The 26,717-nt window shown below is 42.2% G+C and overlaps 1 protein-coding gene across 9 annotated transcripts in view; it reads left to right on the plus strand.

Moving 5' to 3' along the window:
• The window catches only part of LOC126334984 (ATP-binding cassette sub-family C member 4-like), a 302,418-nt gene that overhangs the window by 71,798 nt on the left and 203,903 nt on the right, over positions 1-26,717 (plus strand). For 6 of the 9 annotated variants that reach the window (XM_049997791.1, XM_049997788.1, XM_049997787.1 and 3 more), the window contains one exon: positions 10,593-10,821. In XM_049997791.1, the coding sequence (XP_049853748.1) occupies positions 10,748-10,821 (74 nt within the window). In that variant the 5' untranslated portion in view covers positions 10,593-10,747. Of the gene's footprint in view, positions 1-9,882; positions 10,822-26,717 lie in introns of those variants that run through there. The other 3 variants (XM_049997786.1, XM_049997792.1, XM_049997784.1) reach the window with 3 other exon arrangements.

The following is a 26,717-nucleotide window of genomic DNA, read 5'->3' on the forward strand; positions in this document are numbered from 1 at the left end:
CATTCTGGGGGCATATCAGAATAATAATAGTTATATTCAAGATGTGTTGCAACAAATCCTAAGAAGCATTACCCGCCATGAAGAGCAAAGCAGAAAGTAAATATTAGTCATCTGCTATACTTAGATGCATAATGTTCGTAGATAGCCGGCTGATGTGGCCGAGCGGTTCTAGGCGCTTCAGTGTGGAACCGCGTGACCACTACGGTCGCAGGTTAGAATCCTGCCTCGGGCATGGATGTGTGTGATGTCCTTAGGTTAGTTACGTTTAAGTAGTTCTAAGTTATAAGGGACTGATGACCTCAGATGTTAAGTCCCATAGTGCTCAGAGCCATTTGAACCATTTTTTTGTTCGTAGATAAACTGTTAAATTACGCTATATTTTCCACCTCATAACCCACACTGGACCCGCTTTCGGGAGGACGACGTTCAAAGCCGTCTCTGCCCATCCTGATTTAGGTTTTCCGTGCTTTCCCTAAATAGTTTCAGGCAAATGCCGGGATGGTTACTTTGAAAGGGCACGGCCGGCTTCCTTCCCCATCCTTCTCTAATCCGAGCTTGTACTCCGTCTCTAATGACCTCGTTGTCTTCAGAACGTCAAATACTAATCTCCTCCTCCACCTCGTAACTATAATCAAGTCCAAATCCGAAAGCAGGATCGTCAATAAAGTACAACACGTAGCACGTTTACTGCGAACACCAACGTACAGAAACAAGAGAAATGAACTTCAGGACGGAGAATGCAGCTATTTATACTAACATTGAAAATTGCAGACAACGCAAACATTACGAACAGAAGTAATTCAGAAGACCTTCAAGAAGTAATAAACACTAAATAACAACAGCAGGTGGTGGTATTTTAATTGCCCACGCAGCACACCTGCAGTGTCCGCAGCTCGTGGTTCAGCTGCTAGCGTTGCTGCTTCTGGATCACGGGGTCTCCGGTTCGATTCCCGGGCGGGTTGGGCATTTTTCTCTGCCCGTGGCTGGGTGTTTGTGTTGTCCTCATCGTTTCATCATCAACATCATCATCATTCGTGACCGTGGCTAATTCGGATTGTGTAAAACTTGGACTGTGAAAAAATTGGGACTTCGTACGGGCTTTGATGACCGCGCAGTTGAGCGCTCCGCAAACCAAACATCATCATCACCATCATCATCATCATCATCACCACGCCTGCCAACGACACAAACTGCTACGCCGTGCAGCATGATATACGCCTCTTTGTGTGTGTGTGTGTGTGTGTGTGTGTGTGTGTGTGTGTGTGGCGGAGAGAAATTTCTGTAATGCTTTCACTTCCCCCTTTCCTTGTTGCAATCGCGTATGGTTCGAGGTCACAATGATCGCCTGTAAACCTGCATGTGGGCTCGAATCTCTCTTATTTTATCCTCATGTTCTTTTAGCGAGACATTCATAGGACGAAGCATTATGTTTGTTGACTCTCCCAAGAAAGCACACGCTCAGAATTTTAATGGTAGAACATACCGTGATGTAAAACGCCTGTTGCAGCGTCTGCCACTGTGAAACTTCTTTATTTAAATGAGTGTGTCTGTACTTAAATTGCTGAATGACTGAGAAGATGAAACTTCTACGTTATTTGATTCTGAAACAGCTGAGAGTAAAACTGAACGTACTGAGCCTACTTTGTCTTTACTTTTTCTTATCATGTCAACATTGACCCACAATATTGTAGAGCAACGTAATCTCACTGCTCAAAAAATTACAACCTTATTTCAAATAATTAATTCAAAAGAATGGCCCTGACTAAAAAGAAATCTTAACAATAACCTATACATTTCATTAAGCACTTACCTCACAAAAATCTTCATTACATGAACTACTGCAATACAGCGAGCGTCAATACTGCCGGCTAAAAAGAAGATTCTAACTTCTAAAGCCACTAACTACTAATGGGCATGTGGTTAGCAAAGGAAAGATTTTGTTGCAAACCAAATAATGTATTTTTTTACCTTAATAATGTGACATCCAGTTCAAACACGAATGTAAATCGTCATTGACATCCAGTACAAGGGTATATAATTATGAATAATTTTCAGTCTCTAAGTCGGATAGTTCCAGATCGTTAGCCTACGCTAACACTTCAGACCTCTACCCTCCATCAATGCTAACTTATCACATTTTACATCCACCACTGCTGGCTGTTCGCCTCCAATTGGCCGACAGTAATTGAATCACTGCTGACGACTAACTTCTAACTGCCCAACACTACTGGCGATTAACTTCCAACAACGAGTCCAACCCGCCACAGAGTCTCTTGCAAAGAAAGCGCAGTCAGAGATCCAATGCAAAGCGCTACACAGCACTGCCAACACAGAAGCGGCCCACTTACAACTGGAGTTGGCTGAGCATCTCCGTGACGCTTTCGCGCTTACTGCTAAACAAACCTGTAAAGAAACGAGCTGCTGGTTCTTTGGTTTTTCTCTGTTTCCTCTATCACTAGCATCTGGTATAGATCCCACACTGACGAGCTACACTCAAGTACTGGTCGAACGAGAGTTTTGTAAGCTACGAGTTCTTCCTTTGTTGATGGACTATATTTCCTGAGGATTCTTCCAGTGAATCTCAGTCTGGCATCTGCCTTACTAGCGATTACTTTTATGTCGCCGTTCCCCTCAAATTGCTCCGTCTCCATTCTCCTAGATATTTTATGGAAGTAGCTACGACCAGTTATTCTTCTTCAGTCGTGCAATCATACAATAAAGGGTCATTCCGTCTGCATATTAGTAATACATTACATTTATTTATGTTGATGGTCAGTTGCTAATCCTTGCATCGAGCATCTATCCTCTGCAGGCCTTCCAACATGCCACTATAGTTTTCTAGCGTTGCGACTTCTCTGTATGCAATAGCATCATTATCCAAAAGCCTCCTGAAACTTCCGACGTGACCTGCTACGTGATTCATTGATATTATGAAAAGAAATGGTCCTAAGACACACCTTGCGGCGCGCCAGAAGTTACTTTTACGTCTGAAGACTTCTTTCCATCGAGAGTGACGTGCTGTGTTCTGTTTTATAGAATCTCTTCAGTCCACTCACACAATTGGTCTGATATTCCGTACGCTCGTATCTTCTTCGTTAGACGGCAGTGTGGAACAGTATAGAACTCCTTTCGGAAGTCAAGGAACACGGCATCCACCTGTGCGGCAGTGTCCACATTCTTGTGGGTCACGTAGACGGTCAGAGCTAGCTGGGTTTCATACGATCTTTTTCTTTTTAACCCATGTTGATTCCTCGAGATGACGTTTTCGGTCTTCACAAATGTCACAATATGCGAGCTTAAAACATGTTCCACAATTCTGCAACTGGCTTGACGTCAGAGGTACAGGCCTGTGGTTCTGTGCGTCTTTCGCCAGCATTCTCACACGGCTTTAGTGGGAAACTTCCCGAAAATCTGCTCCTCGGCTGGCCAACGTCCTAAGCTTGCAGTTGGCCTTTCTCACCATGTTCCAGCAATGGGGTGTTTAAAGACTCAGTACTCCAGGCTTCATGAGCCCTGTTCCTCCTTGCAAAAAATTTCGGATAATACAACAGCAATAACTATATTTATGGTCCCTCAGCAACATGTGACTAACCAGTTACATTACAACTAAATGATTTCTATAGAGCATGTTAAACAGAAATGATTTCTATTGTGCATTGTTAACAGTAACGTTCTTACAGCGGCCCTTTGGGGTATTCCCTACACCTCTCTCTTCCGTCCCATTGAGAACGACATGTTGACTTTCATCTTCTAAGAAGTTCTGAATTCATTAAGACGTATTTTTCTCACTAAACGACTGTGCGGAACTGTATCGAATGCCTCCCGGAAATCAAGGAACACGGCACAAACCAAGACGTCCCGCCTACGGTGGTCTGAATATCTCGTTAAAACGTCCTTATCGCACAGTTCAGCGCCTAAACCAAATTTCTGCATCTCGTTAATGGGTTAATGTATGTGTACTTAGTACAACTCTTTATGACGTGTGGGGCCCCCACAACGTACAAGGTGCGTAAAGAAACTTCTAAAGGAATAACAGCTGCTACATAACTTATGTAAAACAGAGCATAGGGCTGTGGACACTAATAGACGTGAAGCCTTCAGTGACTACCCTAGAATACTTTTACCGAAAGAGTCCTCACGAAACCCAAGCAAATTGTAGTCGTATGTGAATGTTGTCACAGACACAGGTTACTACCCAGACACTCATTGTCGACACAGGAACTGAAATTGAGGGCAGCAAAGCAAAAGCACGAATGTTGAATTCTGTTTTCAAATGTTCCTTTACAAAGGAAAATCCAGGAGTATTGCCCCAGTTCAGTACTTGCTCCGCTGCAAAGATGAGTGACACTAGTGTCAGCAGAATTAAGAAAAAGCTGAAATCGGTAAAATTGAACAAAACCCCATGGTCTGATGTTATCTGTATAAGATACTAAACACAATTTTTGGCTGAGTTAGACCCTCCATTAGTTGTAATATACCATAGACCCACAAACAAGAACTGCGTCAGTAGTTGGCTTTCTAAATGAACGTAGATGCCACGATTCTTGTGCCACCTACGCCGATAGCAGATATTTCGGCCTGGAACACCGTGGCCAGCTACCCTAGAGAAATTACTCTCTCTGTTTTCAGTCCGTCGGTATACCAGACTATGTCTGCTGAGCGTTATCGAGGTTCGTTCTTCCACTGCTCCCTACTTCCAGTCATTACCATGAAAAGTTTATTGAAGGATCTGAAAAATAGACAGAAACATGCATCATTCTCCCCATATTAAGCTTGCATGTCCATAGTCTGCGGTCCTGCATTCAAAAGACAGCGCTAATGAAATACTGATAGTGGTAAGTGCACATTTCGATTTCATATCGTGCAAATTGTTGCTATTATTTCAATAGCTCTTCAGTCAATTGCTTGAAACTTGCATGTTATCAAATTGAGTGGCGAGCGCTTTTCAAATGATGTATTTTTTCCGATTTTTAATTTCTTTGAGGTTATGCAGTAACTATGTCTTAATCGCTGACGTAAGTAAATTTTAATATTGAAACATTATATATGCTTTATGGTTATGGTTATTACAATTAAAATCCTAGGCATTTGTGGTGTGTTAGAACTTGGGGCGTTGGCTATTTATACTCGTATGCTACATACAGGAGCAGCAAGAACCTCTTCCATCGCCGCCCCACCGCCCCCTCACCCTTCAGAGACGTCAAAGATAGCAAATTTTCAAAATCGCCATGAATCAAAAACAAATTGTGAAGTAACTTCAGGCGTGCCCCAGGAAAGTGTGTTTGTCCCCTTCTTGCTGTTCATGGTGTATATTAACTGCTTTAGACAATCTTAATGGTAACGGCAGTCTGTTTGCAGGCGATGCATTTATCTGTAACGAAGTACTGTTTGAAAAAAAAAAAAAATCAACACAAATACTCGGTCAGATCTTGGCAAGATTTCAAGGTGGTGCAAAGATTGGAAAATGTTCATGAATCTAATATTGTGCGCTACTCAAAAAGAAAAAAAGTTTGCATCCTACGACGACAACACCAGTGAGGCACAACTAGAATCGGTCAACCCATACAAATACCTGGACGTAAAAAACTGTAGGTATATGAAATGGAAGAATGATCACACTGGATTAGCAATAGGTAAAGCGGCGGCAGACTTCGACGCCTCGTAGGATTCTGGGAAAATGCAGACTACGAAGAAAATTGCTTACAAAACACTCTTGCCACCCATCCCTGAATATTGCTCAAGTGTGTGGGAGCCGTACCAGATATGGCTGTCAGGGGATATTGAACGAAGGCAAACTAGCAAGGAAGCTAGAGCCATTCCTCGGCCCACCACGTGTGCCTCACAAAGGGACCACGGAGACAACGGCAGACTGATCACAGCACGTATAGAGACATTTCAGTAATGTTTTCCCTGCGTTTCATACACGATATCCTATAAGATACAAGATGCGACCCGCGATACAACACAAAAACAACTCGCATCGACGGAGCGCACAGAAACATAGTTGAAGCGACTTATGTGGTTCACACTGGGATGACAGCGATACTACACTGACACACATCCCTGTCGCATCGTCACTTGAGTGCTGGTTGCTCAACGCAATTGTGTGGCACAATACACAATAAGGGAAATTTCGAGTAATCCGATGCATATACAAAAATTGTTTTATGTAGATAAAGCAGAGCTACATGCGTCTCTGCAGTTAGTTTTTCCGTCAAACTTATCTCGTAAAAATGAAAAACCACTGTTTTGGCATTCGCGCGTGTTCTCCAACATGCCGTCTTTCTCATTCGATTTTGAGAAACCTATTTGTTAAAAGTAATATTTTTCGGCATCTTATGCTCATCGCTTGATAATGAACTTCTTCTCATTACATTATTTCTCACAGTTAATGTGATACTTCCTAAATAAGTAAAATACCTGTCATACCTGTATTTTGAAAAGTTAGCACTGAAGGATGTAGTCGCTGGCGAGTTGACATTTGGTGGGTTTTGGGTCACAGATTGCTGCGTTCGAAATTTAACTAACTTATCGAATATTTTTTTAACTGTCGAAGGACGGCGACATGTCTCTCCATTCTCGGGAAAATAAGAGAGATATATTGGAGGCTGTCCGCGACAAGCTTGGCAGCTATAAGCCACACGCGACGTTATTCCCGTCTGCTATAGTTTGCTATGCGGAGAGAGGACCTGCCTCACGTTTCTCTTTTCCGTGTGATGCAGATACACTTTGAAGCCAGAAATGAAAAAAAAAAAAACTTACTGAAATGAAAAGACACTGAGAGTCACCGGCTGGCCATACTGACTGAATGTTTTTCAGCCTATGCTTTGTGATTTCAGGAAACTTTGTGCCAGGCATAAAACAGATCTGAAAGTAAAATTGCTGTTACTTTTGAATGATAAGCTGTTCGAAGCTAATTAGGACACGTCGGGATTTCCTTATCTTCACGGGCTTCTTCCATTTCTTCAAACACGTCGTCTACCCTTAGGCAGAGTTCACCACCCACTGGTACACCACGTGTGATTGGGTTGGGTTGTTTGGGGAAGGAGACCAGACAGCGAGGTCATCAGTCTCACCGGATTAGGGAAGGACGGAGAAGGAAGTCGGCCGTAACCTTTCAAAGGAACCATTCCGGCATTTGTCTGGAGCGATTTAGGGAAATCACGGAAAACCTAAATCAGGATGGCCGGACGCGGTATTGAACCGTCATCCTCCCGAATGCGAGTCCAGTGTGCTAGCCACTGGGCCACCTCGCTCGGTGACTACCATAGAGTAAATATCTCTGGAGTGAGCACTGCGTTCTGCGCATGTTGTCAACATTAAACCAGGATTGTCACGTGATTTCGGGACTTCGCTGTGCATGTGTGCTTTCCGCAGCGTTTGAAGTTTATAATATCAAGAGTTTTTGTTGTGTTTCACCGTTTGTTGATAATGTAATAGCGATGGTGAATTACTGTTGTTACTACGGATGCAAAGAAAAAAAATGTGAAAGGAGAGATAGCAACTTTTCATGGGTACATACCATGTAGCTCGAATTTTATTTTATTTTTTTTTTTGTCATCAGTCTACTTACTGGTTTGATGCGGCTTGCCACGAATTCCTTTCCTGTGCCAACCTCTTCATCTCAGAGTAGCACTTGCAACCTACGTCCTCAATTATTTGCTTGACGTATTCCAATCTTTGTCTTCCTCTACAGTTTTTGCCCTCTACAGCTCCCTCTAGTACCATGGAAGTCAATCCGTCATATCTTAGCAGATGTCCTATCATCCTGTCCCTTCTCCTTATCAGTGATTTCCACATATTCCTTTCCCCTCCGATTCTGCGTAGAACCTGCTCATTCCTTACCTTATCAGTCACCTAATTTTCAACATTCGTCTATAGCACCACATCTCAAATGCTTCGATTCTCTTCTGTTCCGGTTGTCCCACAGTCCATGTTTCACTACCATACAATGCTGTACTCCAGACGTACATCCTCAAAAATTTCTTCCTTAAATTAAGGCCGGTATTTGATATTAGTAGACTTCTCTTGGCCAGAAATGCCTTTTTTGCCATAGCGAGTCTGCTTTTGATGTCCTCCTTGCTCCGTCCGTCATTGGTTATTTTACTGCCTAGGTAGCAGAATCCCTTAACTTCATTGACTTCGTGACCATCAATCCTGATGTTAAGTTTCTCGCTGTTCTCATTTCTACTACTTCTCATTACCTTCGTCCTTCTCCGATTTACTCTCAAACCATACTGTGTACTCATTAGACTGTTCATTCCGTTCAGCAAATCATTTAATTCTTCTTCACTTTCACTCAGGATAGCAATGTCATCAGCGAATCTTATCATTGATATCCTTTCACGTTGAATTTTAATTCCACTCCTGAAGCTTTCTTTTATTTCCAACATTGCTTCCTCGATGTATAGATTGAAGAGTAGGGGCGAAAGCCTACAGCCTTGTCTTACACCCTTTTTAATACGAGCACTTCGTTCCTGATCGTCCACTCTTATTATTCCCTTTTGGTTGTTGTACATAATGTATATGACCCGTCTCTCCCTATAGCTTACCCCTACTTTTTTCAGAATCTCGAACAGCTTGCATCATTTTATATTGTCGAACGCTTTTTCCAGGTCGACAGATCCTATGAACGTGTCTTGATTTTTCTTTAGCCTTGCTTCCATTATTAGCCGTAACGTCAGAATTGCCTCTCTCGTGCCTTTACTTTTCCTAAAGCCAAACTGATCGTCACCTAGCACATTCTCAATTTTCTTTTCCATTCTTCTGTATATTATTTTTGTAAGCAGGTTCGATGCATGAGCTGTTATGCTGATTGTGCGATAAATCTCGCACTTGTCAGCTCTTGCCGTCATCGGAATTGTGTGGATGATGCTTTTCTGAAAGTCATATATTCTACACACCAACGTGAATAGTCGTTTTGTTGCTACTTCCCCTAATGATTTTAGAAATTCTGATTATAGTTATCATATTAGTAAGAGACATTATATATGTTAAAAATTTCGAGACGCATTATAATTTAGGCTTGATTTTGTAGACCTATTGTTCTACGATTTTATGACTATGTAACAGATATTACGGCTCGTACAAAAGCTTACAAACAATCGCTTCCTCTTGTAAATTTACTAGTGAAACAGGAAAGCGAATGGTTAGTTATTTCAGCAAATACTATCCTCCATGCATTTATCAGTGACTTGTCGATTATGTATATAGATTACTCAGTCTACTATTTATTTAATAAACTGAGAACAAGTACGTAAAATGCGTTAAATAAGTACTTCAAAGTGTCACCAGTAAAAAAAAAAAAAAAGTGCTGTACGTCGCAAAAACGAGAAAATAAATACCCAGAAATAGCAGCAAAAAGGACGAATTAGCAGGGATGTAATCGCTAATGTGTGGCAAATTCGGTGCTTTTCGAACACTTGCAAAAGTACTAGTGTACTTTCAAGTCGTTTTGCAAGACTATCACTGCAAAAATGTACGTCAGGCTCTGTGATACTATAAAGTGCCGTATCATACCGATAACTACCAAAAATCGAGTCCATCTGACCTGTGACACCTATCGCAAAGAAGCAGAACGTAATAACACTTGCCGTTAAAAATTACATAGCTGCTTTATTCCCAGTATCAAATGAATACTGTTAAAATGTCTGCGCAACATATATAAATAATCCATGACACGTGCGAAAAGAATCCGTCTGTGCTAGGGTTGTAGTGACATTCGAAATATACAGGGCGCTATACGGACACACGATGTCCAAGCAAAGTAAGTTGACAACAACACAAAATCTGTGCTGCGCATGTGAAAGCTCACTCCAGAGATATTTACTCTATGGTCACCACGTGTGGTGACTGATCTCCCTTCAAACCCAGCAACATTTGTAGTGCATCATAATTTGTGAAGCATCATGCCAATGGAAGTGGTCGTACTGAGAAAGCTTGTCATATGAAGAAATACAATTATTTGTAAATATTTCCTGTAATTAACAAAATTTTAACGAGACCAAAAGTGTTCTGTACACAATGTTGTAATCTCTGTCAATAGGTCATAACTTTCTGAAGAAGAAACCATGGTCAAGGGTTACTAAATCTGTATTTAGGAGCTGGTTGGCTGTTATTACCAATCTATGAAGTTGTTGCATGTACAGTTGCTGAAGCGCAGCCACGTTCAGAATCTTATAAGCAAATTACTACAACAGGGCGGCGCTGTAATCGCTGAGCGCGGTCAGTCGCGACGTTTGTAGGCTGTCTGTCAAGAAATTGTTCGGTCGATCAGTCGGCCGATAAATTGGTGAATGTGTTGAGGTCTTAAACGATGTGTAGTCAGTGACGCGGACCCCGAAACATTCCCGCAGCGCCAGAGCAGTGACGGCTCACAGCAGCACACGTGGGGAACGGTAGGGGGTGGTTTCCGGTTGCGGCGGCAGGGGGCGCAGCGGTCGGCGCGCTCGCAGCGAGAGCGGCGCGTCATTGGTCGGTAAGCGAGCAGCGTCGCCACGCTGCGCTCTGCTCAGTCCGGTGCGCTGCCGTGTCGCGTGCGAAGTCCAACCGAGTGGCGCGCGCGCGCAGTTACGCTCTTGCTTCTTTTCTAGGGGACGGTAAAACCTCGCAGCCGCGTATAAATAAAGCAGGCGGGCGCAGCCGGCGGCGCCAGATCGTGGGCCGCAGCGCAGCTCAGCGGAGATAAGGACGGGACTGCCTCACGCGTGATGCCGGTGGCGTAGCCGGTGCACACCAGCCGCCAGACATGGACGCCAAGACCTACAAGAGCAAGCCCAACCCCAAGAAGGGCGCCAATCCCTTCTCCAGGGCCGTTCTCTGGTAAGTACACCTTATTCTGTTAACGACACCTGCGTCTTTCGTGAAAGTGCATTTCACGGCCTAGCAGTACGTTTGTTGTAATTTGTATGAAACGGCGTGTACAGAATTAAGTTAGGCAGTTAAATGCTTTATTTGTGCGGCCACAGTGTCTGTAGTTGCTTTACAATTCCTGACGGTATTTTTGTTCTGTTGTTGCAACTACAAAATGCGTGATTTTTTTCACCAGATGCGTTTCGCCTTATTAGGTAAAGCATTGATGATTTTCGCTTTTTCTCACTCAGATCGGGAAATGCCGTCTGCTAGCACTTCGTTGTTTTTCTGCGTTAGATACTAATAATTTTGGTCAACTTTTTAGTTGTGCAGCACTATGCACTTTCGTTTTTCACAAAACACTTATGTACACCAATGTGTTCTGTTTGTTTTTGTGCTTCAACAATACATACGTACAAAAACAGAGTACAGTGGTGTGCATGAAAGTGTGTTGTGAAAACCATAAGCAGTGTATGGTACTGCAGAAAAACTAAAAATGAGACCAAAATTATCACTAACGCAGAAAAACAAAGTGCTAGCAAACGGCATTTTCCGATGTAAGCAATAAATCGAGCGAAAAGCGAAACTCGTCTGGCGAAAAAAAAAAAAAATCAAGAATTTGGTAGTTGCAACGACAGAACAAAAATACACTGAAGAATAAATTAGGCAAATGTGAAAGTAGATTTCAGAGTGCTGGAAAAATATTGAAGGTACATCATACGCAGAAAGTAATTAGTGGTAAAGCAGTAGGACAAACATTAAACATTGTTGATACTGTGAATAAGATCTCTCACTAGACTTTTTATTTTATTGTAACCATTAATTGTATTAGAGGCGTTTGTATTTTATAGAGCGAAACTGCTGAGGGATTTGGGTAAGGAAATGACACTAGATGTAGATTTATGCGAGTGGCAATAAACTGATGGCCGAAGAAGTCACCACTTAGAGCAGTGAAAGCATTTCTGAAAAAGGAATTTGTTAGAAACGAATATAAATTGAAGTATTGGGAAGTCATTCCTGAAGGTATTTGTTTGGAGTGTGGCTGTGTACGGAAGTGAAACGTGGACGATGAATAGTTCAGATAAGGTGAGAACAGAAAATTTGGTACTTTGGAAGAATGCTAAAGATCAGATTGACAGATCGTATAACTGAGGTGTCCAATCCAACTGGGGAGCAAAGGCTATGGCACAACTTGGTTGATAGGACACAATCCGAGGCGTCAAGTAATTGTCGGTTTGGTACTGGAGGGAAGCGTGAGGGGTAAAATTGTAGAACTAAATATGAATACGCTAAGCATGTTCAAACTGATGAAGATTGCAGTAGCTGCTCGGAGGTGAAAAGCGAGCACAGGATAGATCAGAGTGGAGAGTCGCATCAAAAATCTTCGGGCTGTGGAAGCAATAAACAGTAGTGGAACGGCATAGCATTGTGCGTTAGGCCCGTGTTACACTCTAAAATAACTCTCAAACATCCTTTATGAAAGTTGGAGCTTAATCTTGGATTTGTAACATTGGTGAAATCTCTTAGGCTGTGTAAAGCGGGCGTTAGTATAACAATATTATTTGAAATCTTTTGTTAAGATTCTCGAATTTTTCAGGGCATCAGAAGACCTTTGCGAAACTTACGTACTTTTATAGATTTAAAACTGCAACGTTTGGAATAAGTGTAGTGGTTGGGATAGCTTTAGTTGTGTGAAGACATAACATTAAAAATGAACCGAACTACGCGAAATAATAGTGAATTTTATACATCCTTGTACTGATCAGTCACGATTTAATGGCATTTGGCCGTTCTCGCAACAAGCTGTGACGTTACATTAAACGAGTACAGAGGCGACCAGGGAAAAACCAATACTTTCAGGTCAGTTGTGTGTATACTATAAACACCGATAACGCGCTAACTCACAAGCCGATCGTAGCGACCTCACTCGCAGGTGCAATGACGTTGTTGTCGAATAATATATACATTTCCATACATATAATTACGAATAAGATTCTATACAGAGCATAATAAAACCTCGGTGTGAACAATATTTGACGAAAAAATGTAATCTCCACATTTTTGTTTATACTATTCTTTAAGAGATAGGGGCATAGATAATTGATTACGGCAGTGGCCACCGTTATCTATGATGCTGTATAAAAATTGTCCGGTTAATAAATACGTAGACACAAATAAAATGGTATTTGTAATAAGATGAGTCCCTTACTCTTGCTTCAAAAGTTAACTTCGTAAATTATAGGTATGAAGCTGGGCATCCATAACGTTCTGTCTATTGGTAGTTAAGTATCTCATTTATGTTAAAATTTTCCTCAAATAAGTTTTAGCGCACAGTCAGTATGCTGTCATTCATCCCCATACGATTAGTGAGTCGAGAAATGGGATATTGACTTGAGAAATATGATAGATGCGTGATCATTTCTCTAGCTCATTTGGAAACTTTCGATTTGTTCTACATACACTTTGTGGACTCAATACTTCGCTTGAAGATGGTTCTTTCGTGATCTGTTAGAGGTTTCAGGTTGTGTGTGTGTGTGTGTGTGTGTGTGTGTGTGTGTGTATTTTGCTTATGGACTGCCCACCTTCCAGAGTTAAGTGCAAGTATGTTGTTGTTGTTGCGGTCTTCAGTCCTGAGACTGGTAATTATAATACTAAGATCATAAACACGAGTTTCCATATGTGCTATTGAGTACCTTGTTCCAAGGAACTGCTAAGGAAGTCGTTGACACACGCTATCCAACATATACGAGTCTAGTGAGCTTCGGAACAATGATTCAAGCACTCGACGTCCAAAATAGGACTTGTTGCGAAAGACAGGTGAACCTATATTTATCTCTGACGGCCGCCCGTGTTCTTTTGTCACACACATCGTCACTCAAAGGTCTGTTAATGGTCACATTAAGCAGGTCGAAAAGCTCTCTACCTAGAAATTAACGCACTCATCCTCTGCAGAGATCGGTCGTGTTACTTCGGCATACATTAGCACCTACTAAACCTCTGGAGCAAGCGCAACAGTTATTTAAGCATGCCTCTCATAAGGAGTGGCAGAGTTACGTTAGTCATAAGGCTAAGAAGGTTCAATGAACTTCCCCGTCATAATCTTAGCCTTGTTTCAAATAGTTCCCCTCGCTCTTTGAGACTAATGCAATTTGTTACTTATTGTACAATTTTTTCCTTTGAACAGTTGGCGACACAATGAATCTTTTCTCTGGTCCTAGATAGTAAATTTTAGAGATTTCCACAGATGTATATTCATCTGAAGTGTGCGCCGGAATGGGAAACTGAGAACGGCTATAATGGCGAACTAAAGCCTTTAGCTGAACTGCGATCTGTGCGTGACCAGCACAATCGGCAGAGAATTCTTGAGACAGGTTCTGGTGAAAGGGCAAACCAAACGATCAGGCTCCTTAAGTTGATCTGATAAAAAATGTTACTTTTTAGGCTACTGAAAACATTTTCAGTTCCCCTTTTTCAACCCACGTGATTTCAGATTTATTCAGGAATAACGTGTTTACTAATTTTAAACCTCTTACGGTATCGGAAGATGTTTCATAGCAAGTATGTACCGATTGTCAATACATTTCAATATTTGTTGATGTTGCAATATCGGGGACTACTGCATAATAGGTATAAAACAAGGTTTAGAGCTACATGTTGAATGAAATATTTGGCTGTCAAGATAGCAATGCGTGAAGCCTTTAGTGGTTACCGTAGCAGAATATTCAAATGATCTTCCACAAAACCCAGAGCTAGTGCCCAGTCCCTAGCAAATGAGACAGGAACTGAAATTGAGGATAATGAAGCAAAACTTGAAATGCTCAACTACGTTTTCAAACGTACCTTTACAACGGAAAATCTATGAAATCTACCCCAATTTAATCCCATTACTGCTAAAAAATGAGTGAAGTAAGCTTTAGTATCAGTGGTGTTGCGAAACAGCTGAAATAGTTAAAATTGAACAAAGTTCCAGGGTCTGATGAATCCCTCTCAGATTCTGTAGTGAACCTGCGGCTGATTTAGTCCCTTTTCTAACTATAATGTATCGTAGATGCCTCGAACAAAAAAAATTGCCCAGTTCTAGGAAAAAGAGCAGATCACACCCATTCACAAAATTGCCGTCTAATATCAATTTGTTGTAGACCCTAGATCATATTCAGAACATATTTATGTATCTCGAATAAAATGACCTCCACGCCAACCAGTATGGATTCAGAAAACATCTATTATATGAAACCCAACTCGCACATTCCTTACCCGACGTACTGAAAGTATTGGATCAAGGAAGTCAGGAAGACGCAGTATCTGATTTCTGAAAAGCATTCGACTTAATACCACACCTATTCTTATTGTGAAAAGTACCATCATAAGCGATATCGACTGAAATTTGTGACTGGATGGAGGAATTATTGTCAACGAGGATGCAGCATATTACCTTGGATGGAGAGTCATCGTCAGATGTGGAAGTAACTTTGGGTGTGCCCCAGAAAGTGTTGGGTCCCTTCCTGTTCACGTCGGATATTAATGATCTCAGTGACATTATTAACAACCACCTCAGACTCTTTGCAGATGACGCAGTTATCTGTAATGAAGTGCTGTCTGAAAAGTTGCATAAATATTGTCACATTTCAAAGTGGTGCGTAGGTTGGCTACTTGCTTTAAATGTTCAAAAATATATAATTGTGTCCCTCAAAAACAAAAAAACGTAGTATCCTGTTACCAAATCAATGAGTCATTATTGGAATCTACCAACATATACAAATACCTGGGTGTAATACTTTGTAGGGATAATTTTTTTGGCTGGCAAGATCGCATAGGCTCATTCGTGTAAAACAGGTTTCTTGGTCGACTAGAGGGGAAGTGCCATTAGAGATTGTTTACATATCACTCGTGTAACCCACTCCAGAATGTTGCTCAAGTGTACGGGACCAGCACCAGATAGGAGAAACAGAGGATACTGGACGTACAGAGAGAATGCCAGCACGACTGGTCAAAGGTTTGTTTCATCCTTGGGGAGTTCAACAGATACGCAAGAAACTGAGCTGGCAGCCCCATGAAGAGTTACCTGAACTATTCCGAGGAAGCTTACTAACAAATTTCCAAAACTCGGCTTTAAATGGCCGTATAAATATGCTACCACCCTCTATATATCGCTCACTTAGAGATCCTGAAGACAAGATAATAATTGCAACACGCACAAGGCATTAAGTCATTATTCCCTCGCTCTATACGTGAATGGAACGGGAAGAAACCCTAATAACTGGTACAATGGCACCTATTCTGTGCCATGCATTTCTCGATGGTTTCCGGAGTGTCAATATACACTCCTGGAAATGGAAAAAAGAACACATTGACACCGGTGTGTCAGACCCACCATACTTGCTCCGGATACTGCGAGAGGGCTGTACAAGCAATGATCACACGCACGGCACAGCGGACACACCAGGAACCGCGGTGTTGGCCGTCGAATGGCGCTAGCTGCGCAGCATTTGTGCACCGCCGCCGTCAGTGTCAGCTAGTTTGCCGTGGCATGCGGAGCTCCATCGCACTGGTAGCATGCCGCGACAGCGTGGACATGAACCGTATGTGCAGTTGACGAACTTTGAGCGAGGATATAGTGGGCATGCTGGAGGCCGGGTGGACGTACCGCAAATTGCTCAACACGTGGGGCGTGAGGTCTCCACAGTACATCGATGTTGTCGCCAGTGGTCGGCGGAAGGTGCACGTGCCCGTCGACCTGGGACCGGACCGCAGCGACGCACGGATGCACGCCAAGACCGTAGGATCCTACGCAGTGCTGTAGGGGACCGCACCGCCACTTCCCAGCAAATTAGGGACACTGTTACTCCTGGGGTATCGGCGAGGACCATTCGCAACCCTCTCCATGAAGCTGGGCTACGGTCCCGCACACCGTTAGGCCGTCTTCCGCTCACGCCCCAACATCGTGCAGCCCGTGGTGTCACGACAGGCGTGAATGGAGGGACGAATGGAGACGTGTCGTCTTCAGCGATGAGAGTCGCTTCTGCCTTGGTGCCAATGATGGTCGTATGCGTGTTTGGCGCCGTGCAGGTGAGCGCCACAATCAGGACTGCATACGACCGAGGCACACAGGGCCAACACCCGACATCATGGTGTGGGGAGCGATCTCCTACACTGGCCGTACACCTCTGGTGATCGTCGAGGGGTCACTGCATAGTGCACGGTACATCCAAACCGTCATCGAACCCATCGTTCTACCATTCCTAGACCGGCAAGGGAACTTGCTGTTCCAACAGGACAACGCACGTCCGCATGTATCCCGTGCCATCCAACGTGCTCTAGAAGGTGTAAGTCAACTACCCTGGCCAGCAAGATCTCCGGATCTGTCCCCCATTGAGCATGTTTGGGACTGGATGAAGCGTCGTCTCACGCGGTCTGCACGTCCTGCACGAACGCCGTTCCAACTGGGGCGCCAGGTGGAAATGGCATGGCAAGCCGTTCCACAGGACTACATCCAGCATCTCTAAGATCGTCTCCATGGGAGAATAGCAGCCTGCATTGTTGCGAAAGGTGGACATTCACTGTACTAGTGCCGACATTGTGCATGCTCTGTTGCCTGTGGTTCTGTCAGTGTGATCATGTGATGTATCTGACCCCAGGAATGTGTCAATAAAGTTTCCCCTTCCTGGGACAATGAATTCACGGTGTTCTTATTTCAATTTCCAGGAGTGTAGATTATAAGTCGGATCTTCCAAAGTGCGCAGGTGAATGCCACTTAAGAAGTTTTGGGAAAATTTACTGTTAATTACATCCGACAAAAGATTCTCTGTGGTTGACAATGTGCAAATTCTCTTAACGCCAATCTCAGTTCCTGTCCTTTAAATCAAGACGAGACACTAGACTCCTATGCATGGCGAGACCGGTCAAAATCCCAGCCCCACCATCCAGATGCAAGGTCATCTGCGATTTCCCCATTTCGCTTAAGGTAAATTACGGAGTGGTTCCTTTGAAAAGGCACGTCCAATTTCCTTCCCCATCATTGCCCAATTCGAGCTTGTGTCCCATCTGTTATCACCACGAGACGTTAAGGTTAAATCGTCTTTTCATTCTTTATGTCAGAGCAAGTAAGCGTCACTTGGTGCATAATTAAATCTGTTGGTGGTGTGTAGCATATCATTGGTATTTTAGAACGATAAATCACCAGACATTTGCCAGCTTTAAGGCTGTAACTCATTTCGTAGCGTCCTAAATCTGGCTGAGGGTTAGGTAGGCCTTTGCATGTTTTTGGTCAAAAAGTGTGCCAGCTTAACTCTTTCCGGCTCTCTGGACACAGTTGTGTCCATTAACTTTTACTGTGTCTTAGTTGCAACAGAAGTTTTTTCCGACGGCAACCTGAGGTATACATTTGCGAATGTTAAATTTTTTCATCATGCGCAAGTGCTGCCACCTGTTAGGCATTACTATGAAAAAGTCAGCAAGTCCATGCAGCAGCTCGTGACCATCAGAATACACGGATGTGGTTTGTTCGCTATGTTCCATTGTATAATTGAATATTGTTGTTGTTATTTTGCATGGTAATTATTGCTCATTTTACTATTTATTACACTAGAGAATATTTTGTAATTAGTTAATTTAGTTCATAAAACGAAGCAAAATGTTCAAAGTAGTTTTGAAAACATACATATTTTATATAAATCTTGCTTCTAAAATCATGAAAGATCATCTAAGAGCATTACCACACCAACAAAACCTTCCTTCCCCCAGGGAAAAAAAACAGATCTGAAAGAATTACTTGTCGCGATACATTTCGCTGTCCTTTACACATCACAATCACCGTTGCTGCAGATTTCGTCTTGATAAAGCACGCGAGGTAACCGGAAGACAGACGCGAACCACCTTCCCTGCGACCTTGCTCCAGAATGGCTGTGGGGATTCCTCTATCGATCCGTGCTTGAGACCTTGTATCGAACGATGCTTTGCGTTTCCATTTCTGACGAGACCGCTTCTGTGTTGAGATGTTTGACGGCGTACTGTCTGATCTTCAGGTGTGAAATGCATCCAATATTTGAATTAAGAACTATTTTTTACTGTGTGAAACACAAAGCGTTGATACTTGAAATTTGTTAATATAAAACGCCAAAATGTACATGCCAGTTCCTATAATTCTTGAACGTAAATATTTTGCGAGGTGTCTGGAAACTTTATAAGGTTATTGTAATGCAACACTAATGAAGTGTAAAGATTTCTCTGCTGCAACATCACAAAATCCACGGGTATACAGACAATATCAGCAGAAAAAGCGAATATTGCATACGCTCGTATATTCATGATGTGTTTCGAAGAAATGAACAATAGTTTCGTTTGCCAAAGAGAACGAGACTTTATTCATTAAAAAATCTCACCTTACAGCAATGGAAGTTTCCTGCATGAAGCTACGTATGACATCTCTGCAATGCTAAAATTCTCACAAAAAACCGCATTTGCCCATCAGAACGTCCTGTAGAAATCACGTGCTGTGTGAGGCTAGAGATTAGCTTCAGCTCTTACCTTGTGTTCAGCGGAAATGAAAGTTCTTAAATTTCGTCAGACAGCACAGTAAAAGCGCCCTAATTTCCTTGGAACTGAAGTAAACGACTAAATTGAATAATAGATTCCAGATTTTAACGGATGGGATGTCCACATAAATAATTCATTCACAGAACTGATACGCCTTCCGTTTCTTTGTTTACAATTCCTGAGTGAGACACATGAGTATCTAAATGATGTATTAGAAAGCATCGGAAACTCTTTGACTGTTCGAAGACGATGCGGTTGTCCGCAGGGAAGTAGCAACGCCAGAAGACCGTATCGATTTTCAGAATAACCTGTAGAGGATTGATGAATGGTGTAAGCTCTGGCAGCTGACATATAGAAAACTGACATACTGAGTAGACATAGGAAAAGAAATCCACTACTGTACAACTACACTATTGATGAAAATTGCTGAAAACAGTGTGTACCGCAAAATATCTACGAGTAACCATCCAGTGCAGCTTAAAGTAGAAAGATCGTATAAAAATGGTATGGAAAGCAGATCCCAGACTGAGCTGAGATTCATAGGAAGCATCTTAAGGAAATGTAACACATCCACGAAAGAAGCGGCTAAGGCGCTGTCTTGACCACTGTTCATCACTGTGGGATCCTTACCATGGGATGGTACATAAAATCTAATGGATGGCGGCGCATTTCGTCACGGTATCGTTTAGTCTGCTCGATAGCGTTAGAGATTTTCAACGAAAACCCCCTTTGGAAGACGCTACATGAGGCTGGGTGCATCAGGGAGAGGTTACTATTGAAATTTCGAGAGAGTGGATTCCAAGAAAATCGAACAACAGATTACTACATCTCACATACACCTCGCGAAATAACGGCGATGAGAAAATTGGTGAAATTAGAGCTGATACAGAAGCTTACCGATACTCATTCTTCCCCAGGGCTATTAGAGCGTGGAAGAGGAAGGGGGGGGGGAGGAGGAGGGGAATAAGTTCCTGGTATCAGAAGTACCCTCTGATACACGCCTTCGGATGGCTTGTTGTGTGCTGATGTACATGTCGTCCATGAAAGGTAAATGTTCTAACGATACGGACCTGTCAAAATTATGTTCAGAGTAAGAATCGGATTTGAGCATGTGGTAATGTTACTACTTTCCTGCCATGCGTTTATCACAATTAATAGTACTACTGGCCTTCACCTTGTACAACGCATTTAGTGAAGTTACATCGCAGCAGAAGAGACTGGTCTGCCCATGCAAAAGAAAACTGTGCACTACCTCACTCTCATTGTTAGAAGACTTTTGCTCAAGTGTTGTTCAAAAGATCAAAGTCGAGATGAGAAAAGTTTTTCTGCAGGAGAAAAATCTCGGGACAACAGTGCTTCAACGCTAACCCCGTTTGACGGACATTTGCTGCAAGAAGATCCCGTTTTTCTGATTTGCTCTCACAATAAAATAAATTGGCAGTCTATAAATATCCCGCGAAAATTAGAAATTCCAGTAATGAAACTGAAAACATATCTGGATAGCATTGAAAATAATGTTCATAGTATGTTTAGATATGTCCACTGGAAATAATTACATCACGTTGCAACATACATGAATGACGAAATTGTTCACAGGTTAACTGTCCACACCAATTTTAGTCAATGAGAAGAAAATATTAATCTTCCAACAGCAATCATAAACACTTTCGACAGAAGCTTCCAGTGCGTTCTTAGTAGTTTTAAAGTATAATCCTCTTGGTTTGCATGCTTTTGTTGCGTCATCGTCTGTCAAACTTCACAACTTACCGTCTATTATACTGCCTATCACAATGTCTAGCGTTGGAGTCTAATTTTTAATCGATCACTGTCTTTCCTAGAATTCGATAGCTCCATGGATGAATTCTGTAAACTCTATGCTGAAAAAGTTTCTGAAATAATTGTTGAACGTCGTATCACGTTCAGAGCCATCCATCGTCCTACCGCTACATCTAAATCACTCTAAAGCATATGAAATAGTATTTAATACTACTGTTGGTCACTTTCGTGTTTATTTTGCGATTTTCTGTGTATCCTTTGTGCTGCCCACATAGTCATAGTCATTGCCTTTCAGCGTTCAGTCTGGAGCATAGTCCCCCTTATAAAATTGCTCCATGATCCCCTATTCAGTGCTAACATTGGTGCCTCTTCTGATGTTAAGCCTATTACTTCAAAATCATTCTTAACCGAATGCAGGTACCTTCTCCTTGGTCTGTCCCGACTCCTCCTACCCTCTACTGCTGAACCTCTGAGTCTCTTGGGTAACCTTGCTTCTCCCATGCGTGTAACATGACCCCAACATGTCAGCCTGTTCGCCCTGACTGCTACATCTATAGAGTTCATTCCCAGTTTTTCTTTGATTTCCTCATTGTGGACACCGTCCTGCTATTGTTCCCATCTGCTAGTACCTGCAATGATCCTAGCTACTTTCATATCCGTAACCTCAACCTTGTTGATAAGGTAACCTGAATCCACCCAGCTTTCGCTCCCATACAACAAAGTTGGTCGAAAGATTAAACGGTGCACAGATAACTTATTCTTGGTACTGACTTCCTTCTTGCAGAACAGAGTAGATCGTAGCTGGGCGCTGACTGCATTAGCTTTGCTACACATCGCTTCTAGTTCTTTCACTATGTTGCCATCCTGTGAGAATATGCATCCTAAGTACTTGAAACCGTCCACCTGTTCTAACTTTGTTCCTCCTATTTGGCACTCAATCCGTTTATATTTCTTTTCCACTGACATTACTTTCGTTTTGGAGATGCTAATCTTCATACCATAGTCCTTACATTTCTGATGTAGCTCTGAAATATTACTTTGCAAATTTTCAATCGAATCTGCCATCACAACTAAGTCATCCGCATATGCGAGACTGCTTATTTTGTGTTCACATATTTTAATCTCACCCAGCCAGTCTATTGTTATCAACATATGATCCATAAATAATACGAACAAGAGTGGAGACAGGTTGCAGCCTTGTCTTACCTCTGAAACGCCCCCTCTACCCACATCGTCGTTATATAAAATATTCGATGGTGTCGGAGATTTCGCGACTGATACCTAAGGTTTCTTCAAGAAATTCTTGAAATTTGCGTGGCATCCCCACTCTGTTGTTCGCCACTAATTTTATGATATAACATTCCTTCGTTACTTAATGATAAAGCTCCCTAGTATTTGGTCATAATTTGAAAACAGGCAATGTGTGTCTCCTAAATCTGAAGTAAACATTAACTCATACCTTTTTTTAAATATTATACTTCTACTGCATTAGAGCTTTGTTCTTTAGATGCTTAATCATCGTAACGCGTCAAATGCTGAACACGTGTTTGCTAGTGAATACCCTGTTTTGTTTACACTCACTATTTCCTATTTATCCGCATCAAATGCGTTATGTAAATTTATAATCCATTATCTACCTTACGGCTGTGACGCTGGGTACTTCCGTTAGCAACTATCATTACTTGCACATTTTGCTACTTTCGTGAATGGTGCGCGGAAAGGAAAAAAGTACCAGTTAGGCGCATGCACTCTAATTTCTGTGATGTTTCATGATCATTTCGTGAAATACATGTAAAGAGAGTAAGATGTTTCTTAAATTTTCTCGGAAAGTACGGTCTCGCAATTTTAATAGTAAATCTCTCGTTGTTAGCACGACGCCTGTCTGGTGGAAGTTACCACTGATTTTGGCAAACTTCAGTGAAGCTGTCACTACAAAAAATCCGTTGCGAAACGAGCCTCTTTTGTTTTGGTCTCCCATCTTCACAAACTGACCCTGTAAGGGTTCGACTGACGAGCAGGATATGATCGAACGAGGATTTTGTAAACTCCTCCTTCCGTGGGTGAATTACATTTTCTGAAGACTCTTGCAACGAATTGTTCCAGCATCTGCTTACCCAACAGCTAGCTTCACTTAGTCGTTCCACGTCTTTCCCGGAGCTTCTGAAAATATCCATCTTGTCATTTATGAATATCGTTAATAGTGAGTGTTTGATAATCTTGCCCGGTATGGCGTGTTGTATCTGCTAGAAAGACCTGAAACGAATTACAAAGCGGGACTGATACTTCGTGCTCTTGTAATTCGTTTTGTAGAAGAGAGTGAGCAACTGCACGGAAATGCTTCGGAAAGTCAAGGTTGGTTGGTTGATTTGGGGAAGGGGACCAAACACAAAGGTCATTGGTCCCATTGAATTTGGATTAGGGAAGGATGGGGAACGAAGTCGACCGTGCCCTTTCAGAAGTACCATCCCGGCATTTGCCTGGAGCGATTTAGGGAAATCACAGAAAATCTTAATCGTGATGGCTGGACGCAGGTTTGAACCGTTGTCTTCCCGAATGCGAATCCAGTGTGCTAACCACTGCGCTACCCCTCTCGATCGGAAAGTCAAAGAACACATCAATCCAGGCACCATGACCTACTGCTCTCTGGGTCTCATGGATAAACAGAGCAAGTTGTGTCTCATGAATTCTTCGTACAGATTTTCAGCAATGATAATTTTATGAAGGCAACATTATCGTCTGCAAACGTTCTGAATTTAGCGCTCCCTCTTTGACAAATGTTTTAACATGTATCGCGGACGTACTCTTCCTGTGGAATCGCACCTAACATTAGATTCTTACACTAACGGTGCAGAAAGGAACAAGTTTTAACACACAGCATTTTGCAAAATTCTAATGTCTTTGGAAGTTATGTATTTAGGTGCTGCCGAGCAAATGGTTCGGCTTTAGTTGCTGATATTAAGAAATAATACTTAGTACATCTTTTACATTTGCTTTCTATGATCTCCCTTGTAGTATCCGTAGGAGAATGAGGTACGAACTCAACGGAAGGTACAATGATGGAGACGTGTGCGACGTCGGCATCAGTTGACCGCAAAACATTGTCCACCCTAAATTTTATTTCCTTGCTCCGTCCCCTCCTATCTCTGTTCCTCTTCATGCTAACTCCTCGATTCGGTTCAACAACAGTGAATGCACCAGGAAATTTCCCAGACACATCAGGGTCAACAACTACCACTGTTATTTTGCAGTGCTGGTCGACGCTAGCGGTTTTACGGCCAAAGCTCGGACATCGGGCAAACCGCGAGTCCGCTTACTAATTGTCGATGACGAAACCACAGATACCGGGAAGTCCTAATGCGTTTCGGTCACCATACCACCTAACTACAAGCTTCTTGCTGTACGTAGTCGGAGCAGTCTTAGGAACTAAATCTCTGTGATCAGGGTAATACCAATTAATCCTCTGTCTTAGAAAAATATATTCACGTGTGACGTAGAAACATTGAACAAGGTATATGCAGTAATGCATGCTTGAGCGGAACGCTCTATGGAAGTAAATTTATTGCTTTGCCCATAAATAAGCGGAAAGACTCACTGCTGTAAGGTTATATTAGGTTGGTGCGTAAGTTCAAAGCGTTTTTGTTTTGCATTTTGGTATTCCGATTGCTAAGGGCTTATTTGTCATTTTTATTTATATTTGACTGTTACCATATGAGTTTACATATTGCCATTTTGAGATGAGTGGAGCTATGGCCGCTATAAAGCAGAGTGCCGAGTGGAGAAGTTATTCTTCTGTTTCCGTTCAATAAAGGAATGACAGCAGCGGAGGCGGCCAGAAACATTTGCGCCGTGTGTAGGGGTAATGCCACTGGACAGAGCAAAACAAGCAAATGGTTTTAGGGAGCTTCGTTTTGATGTTAATGACTCCACGTTCAGCAAGACCTTCGGGGTTTGAAGAAATTGTTTAAAATCATAAACCCAAAATGATCTACATCCAGTGTACTCTAGAACCGGCAAGTGTGAGAAACTGTCATCATTTCACTATTGTTTAACATTTGCATGCAATGAGGAAGGTTCAAAAATCGGGTGTATGGGTACCGCACGCTCTAAACCAAAATCACAAAAATCAGCGGGTGGCCATCTGCGCATCTCTTCTTGCTCATCAATTGGCTGGTGAACAACACCGACCATTCATATCCTGTGTAGTTACTGGTGACGAGAAATGGTGCCTTCATGCTAACGTAAGGAAAAGAAAGGAACGGTTTAGCCCAAACAAATCAGCAACGTCCCGTTTAAGGACCTGGGCGCTTTTATAAAATATAACGAAATGCATCTGGTGGAACAGCGACGGTGTGGCGTACTACGAATTGCATCACTGATGACATTTGTCAACCAATGAAATGTCTTGCAGACGCAGTCAAAGAACATCAGCCAGAAAGACTACCTCAAGTGATGCTACTCCACTATAAAGCCCGCCCGCATTCTCCTAGACTGCCAAAAAACACTACAGGAGCTATGCTGGGAAGTCATTCCACATCCACATTATTCACCTTGCGCCCCCAGATTTTCACCTTTTCCGCTCTCTATTGATCTATCTTGAAAGAACTTCCTTTCCGCATAAAAATGCGCTCCAAACGGCTCGATGAATTCTTCGCCTCAAAAGAACGTGATTTCTACACTCGTGGAATCGAAAAGTTACCCCAGCGTTGGCATATTAATATTGAAGGAGACTATATTATTGATGACTGAAGTCTCTGTTACGTGTAGCTGTTGTTTATTAAACCTTTGGAAAAACGCTACTAGCTTATACACCAACCTAATACTTTTGACGATAAATCACTGGAAACAGGAATAATCGAGAAATATATAGGAGTATCCAACCAAACGACCACTTAAAATAAGATATAGGAATTAGTCTGTCATGATTCATTAGATTAATTGTAAGTAGAAGTAACTGATTCGTAAAAAGAGGCTCAACAAAAACTAGTTAGATCAGTCCTGGAGTATCGCTTTTCTGTTTGGAACTGCTGCCAGGTGATCTAATAATGGTAAAGAGAAGATCCGAAGAGGAGCAGCGCGCTTTGTCTCGGGTTCGTTAAATAAGGGCGAGTTAGTTACGGAGATGGTCATCACTGCAATAGCAGACATTACAAGAAAAGCACAATTTATCATCGATAGGTTAACTATTAAAATCCCAATATCGAATGTTAGAAATGGGAAATCTAGTACTTCCTTCCACATGCATATAACGAAATTCCAACAACAGGAACAATTTGAAATTAGAGCGCTTATGGAGGCTTAATGAGTCATTCTTTCCAAATTTCGCGAAAGGAACGGGATAACTAAGAAATGATATCAGATGTGCCGCGCTTCACATTCCGTAAGCTGACTCGAGGAGTGAAGTGCCGGATTCAGCACCACCATTGCTAGCAGCTGCTTCATTCTCAGTTAAGCGAAGATAAATGATCTTTTTCCAAAATGAATACTTTGGCTGAGATTAGAGGATAAAACACGACTATAAAACACTCTAATTTTACTATATTTCACTTAGTTTCACAAGC

This window comes from Schistocerca gregaria, chromosome 2 (assembly GCF_023897955.1).
Source record: "Schistocerca gregaria isolate iqSchGreg1 chromosome 2, iqSchGreg1.2, whole genome shotgun sequence".
Classification (NCBI taxonomy): Eukaryota; Metazoa; Arthropoda; class Insecta; order Orthoptera; family Acrididae; genus Schistocerca; species Schistocerca gregaria.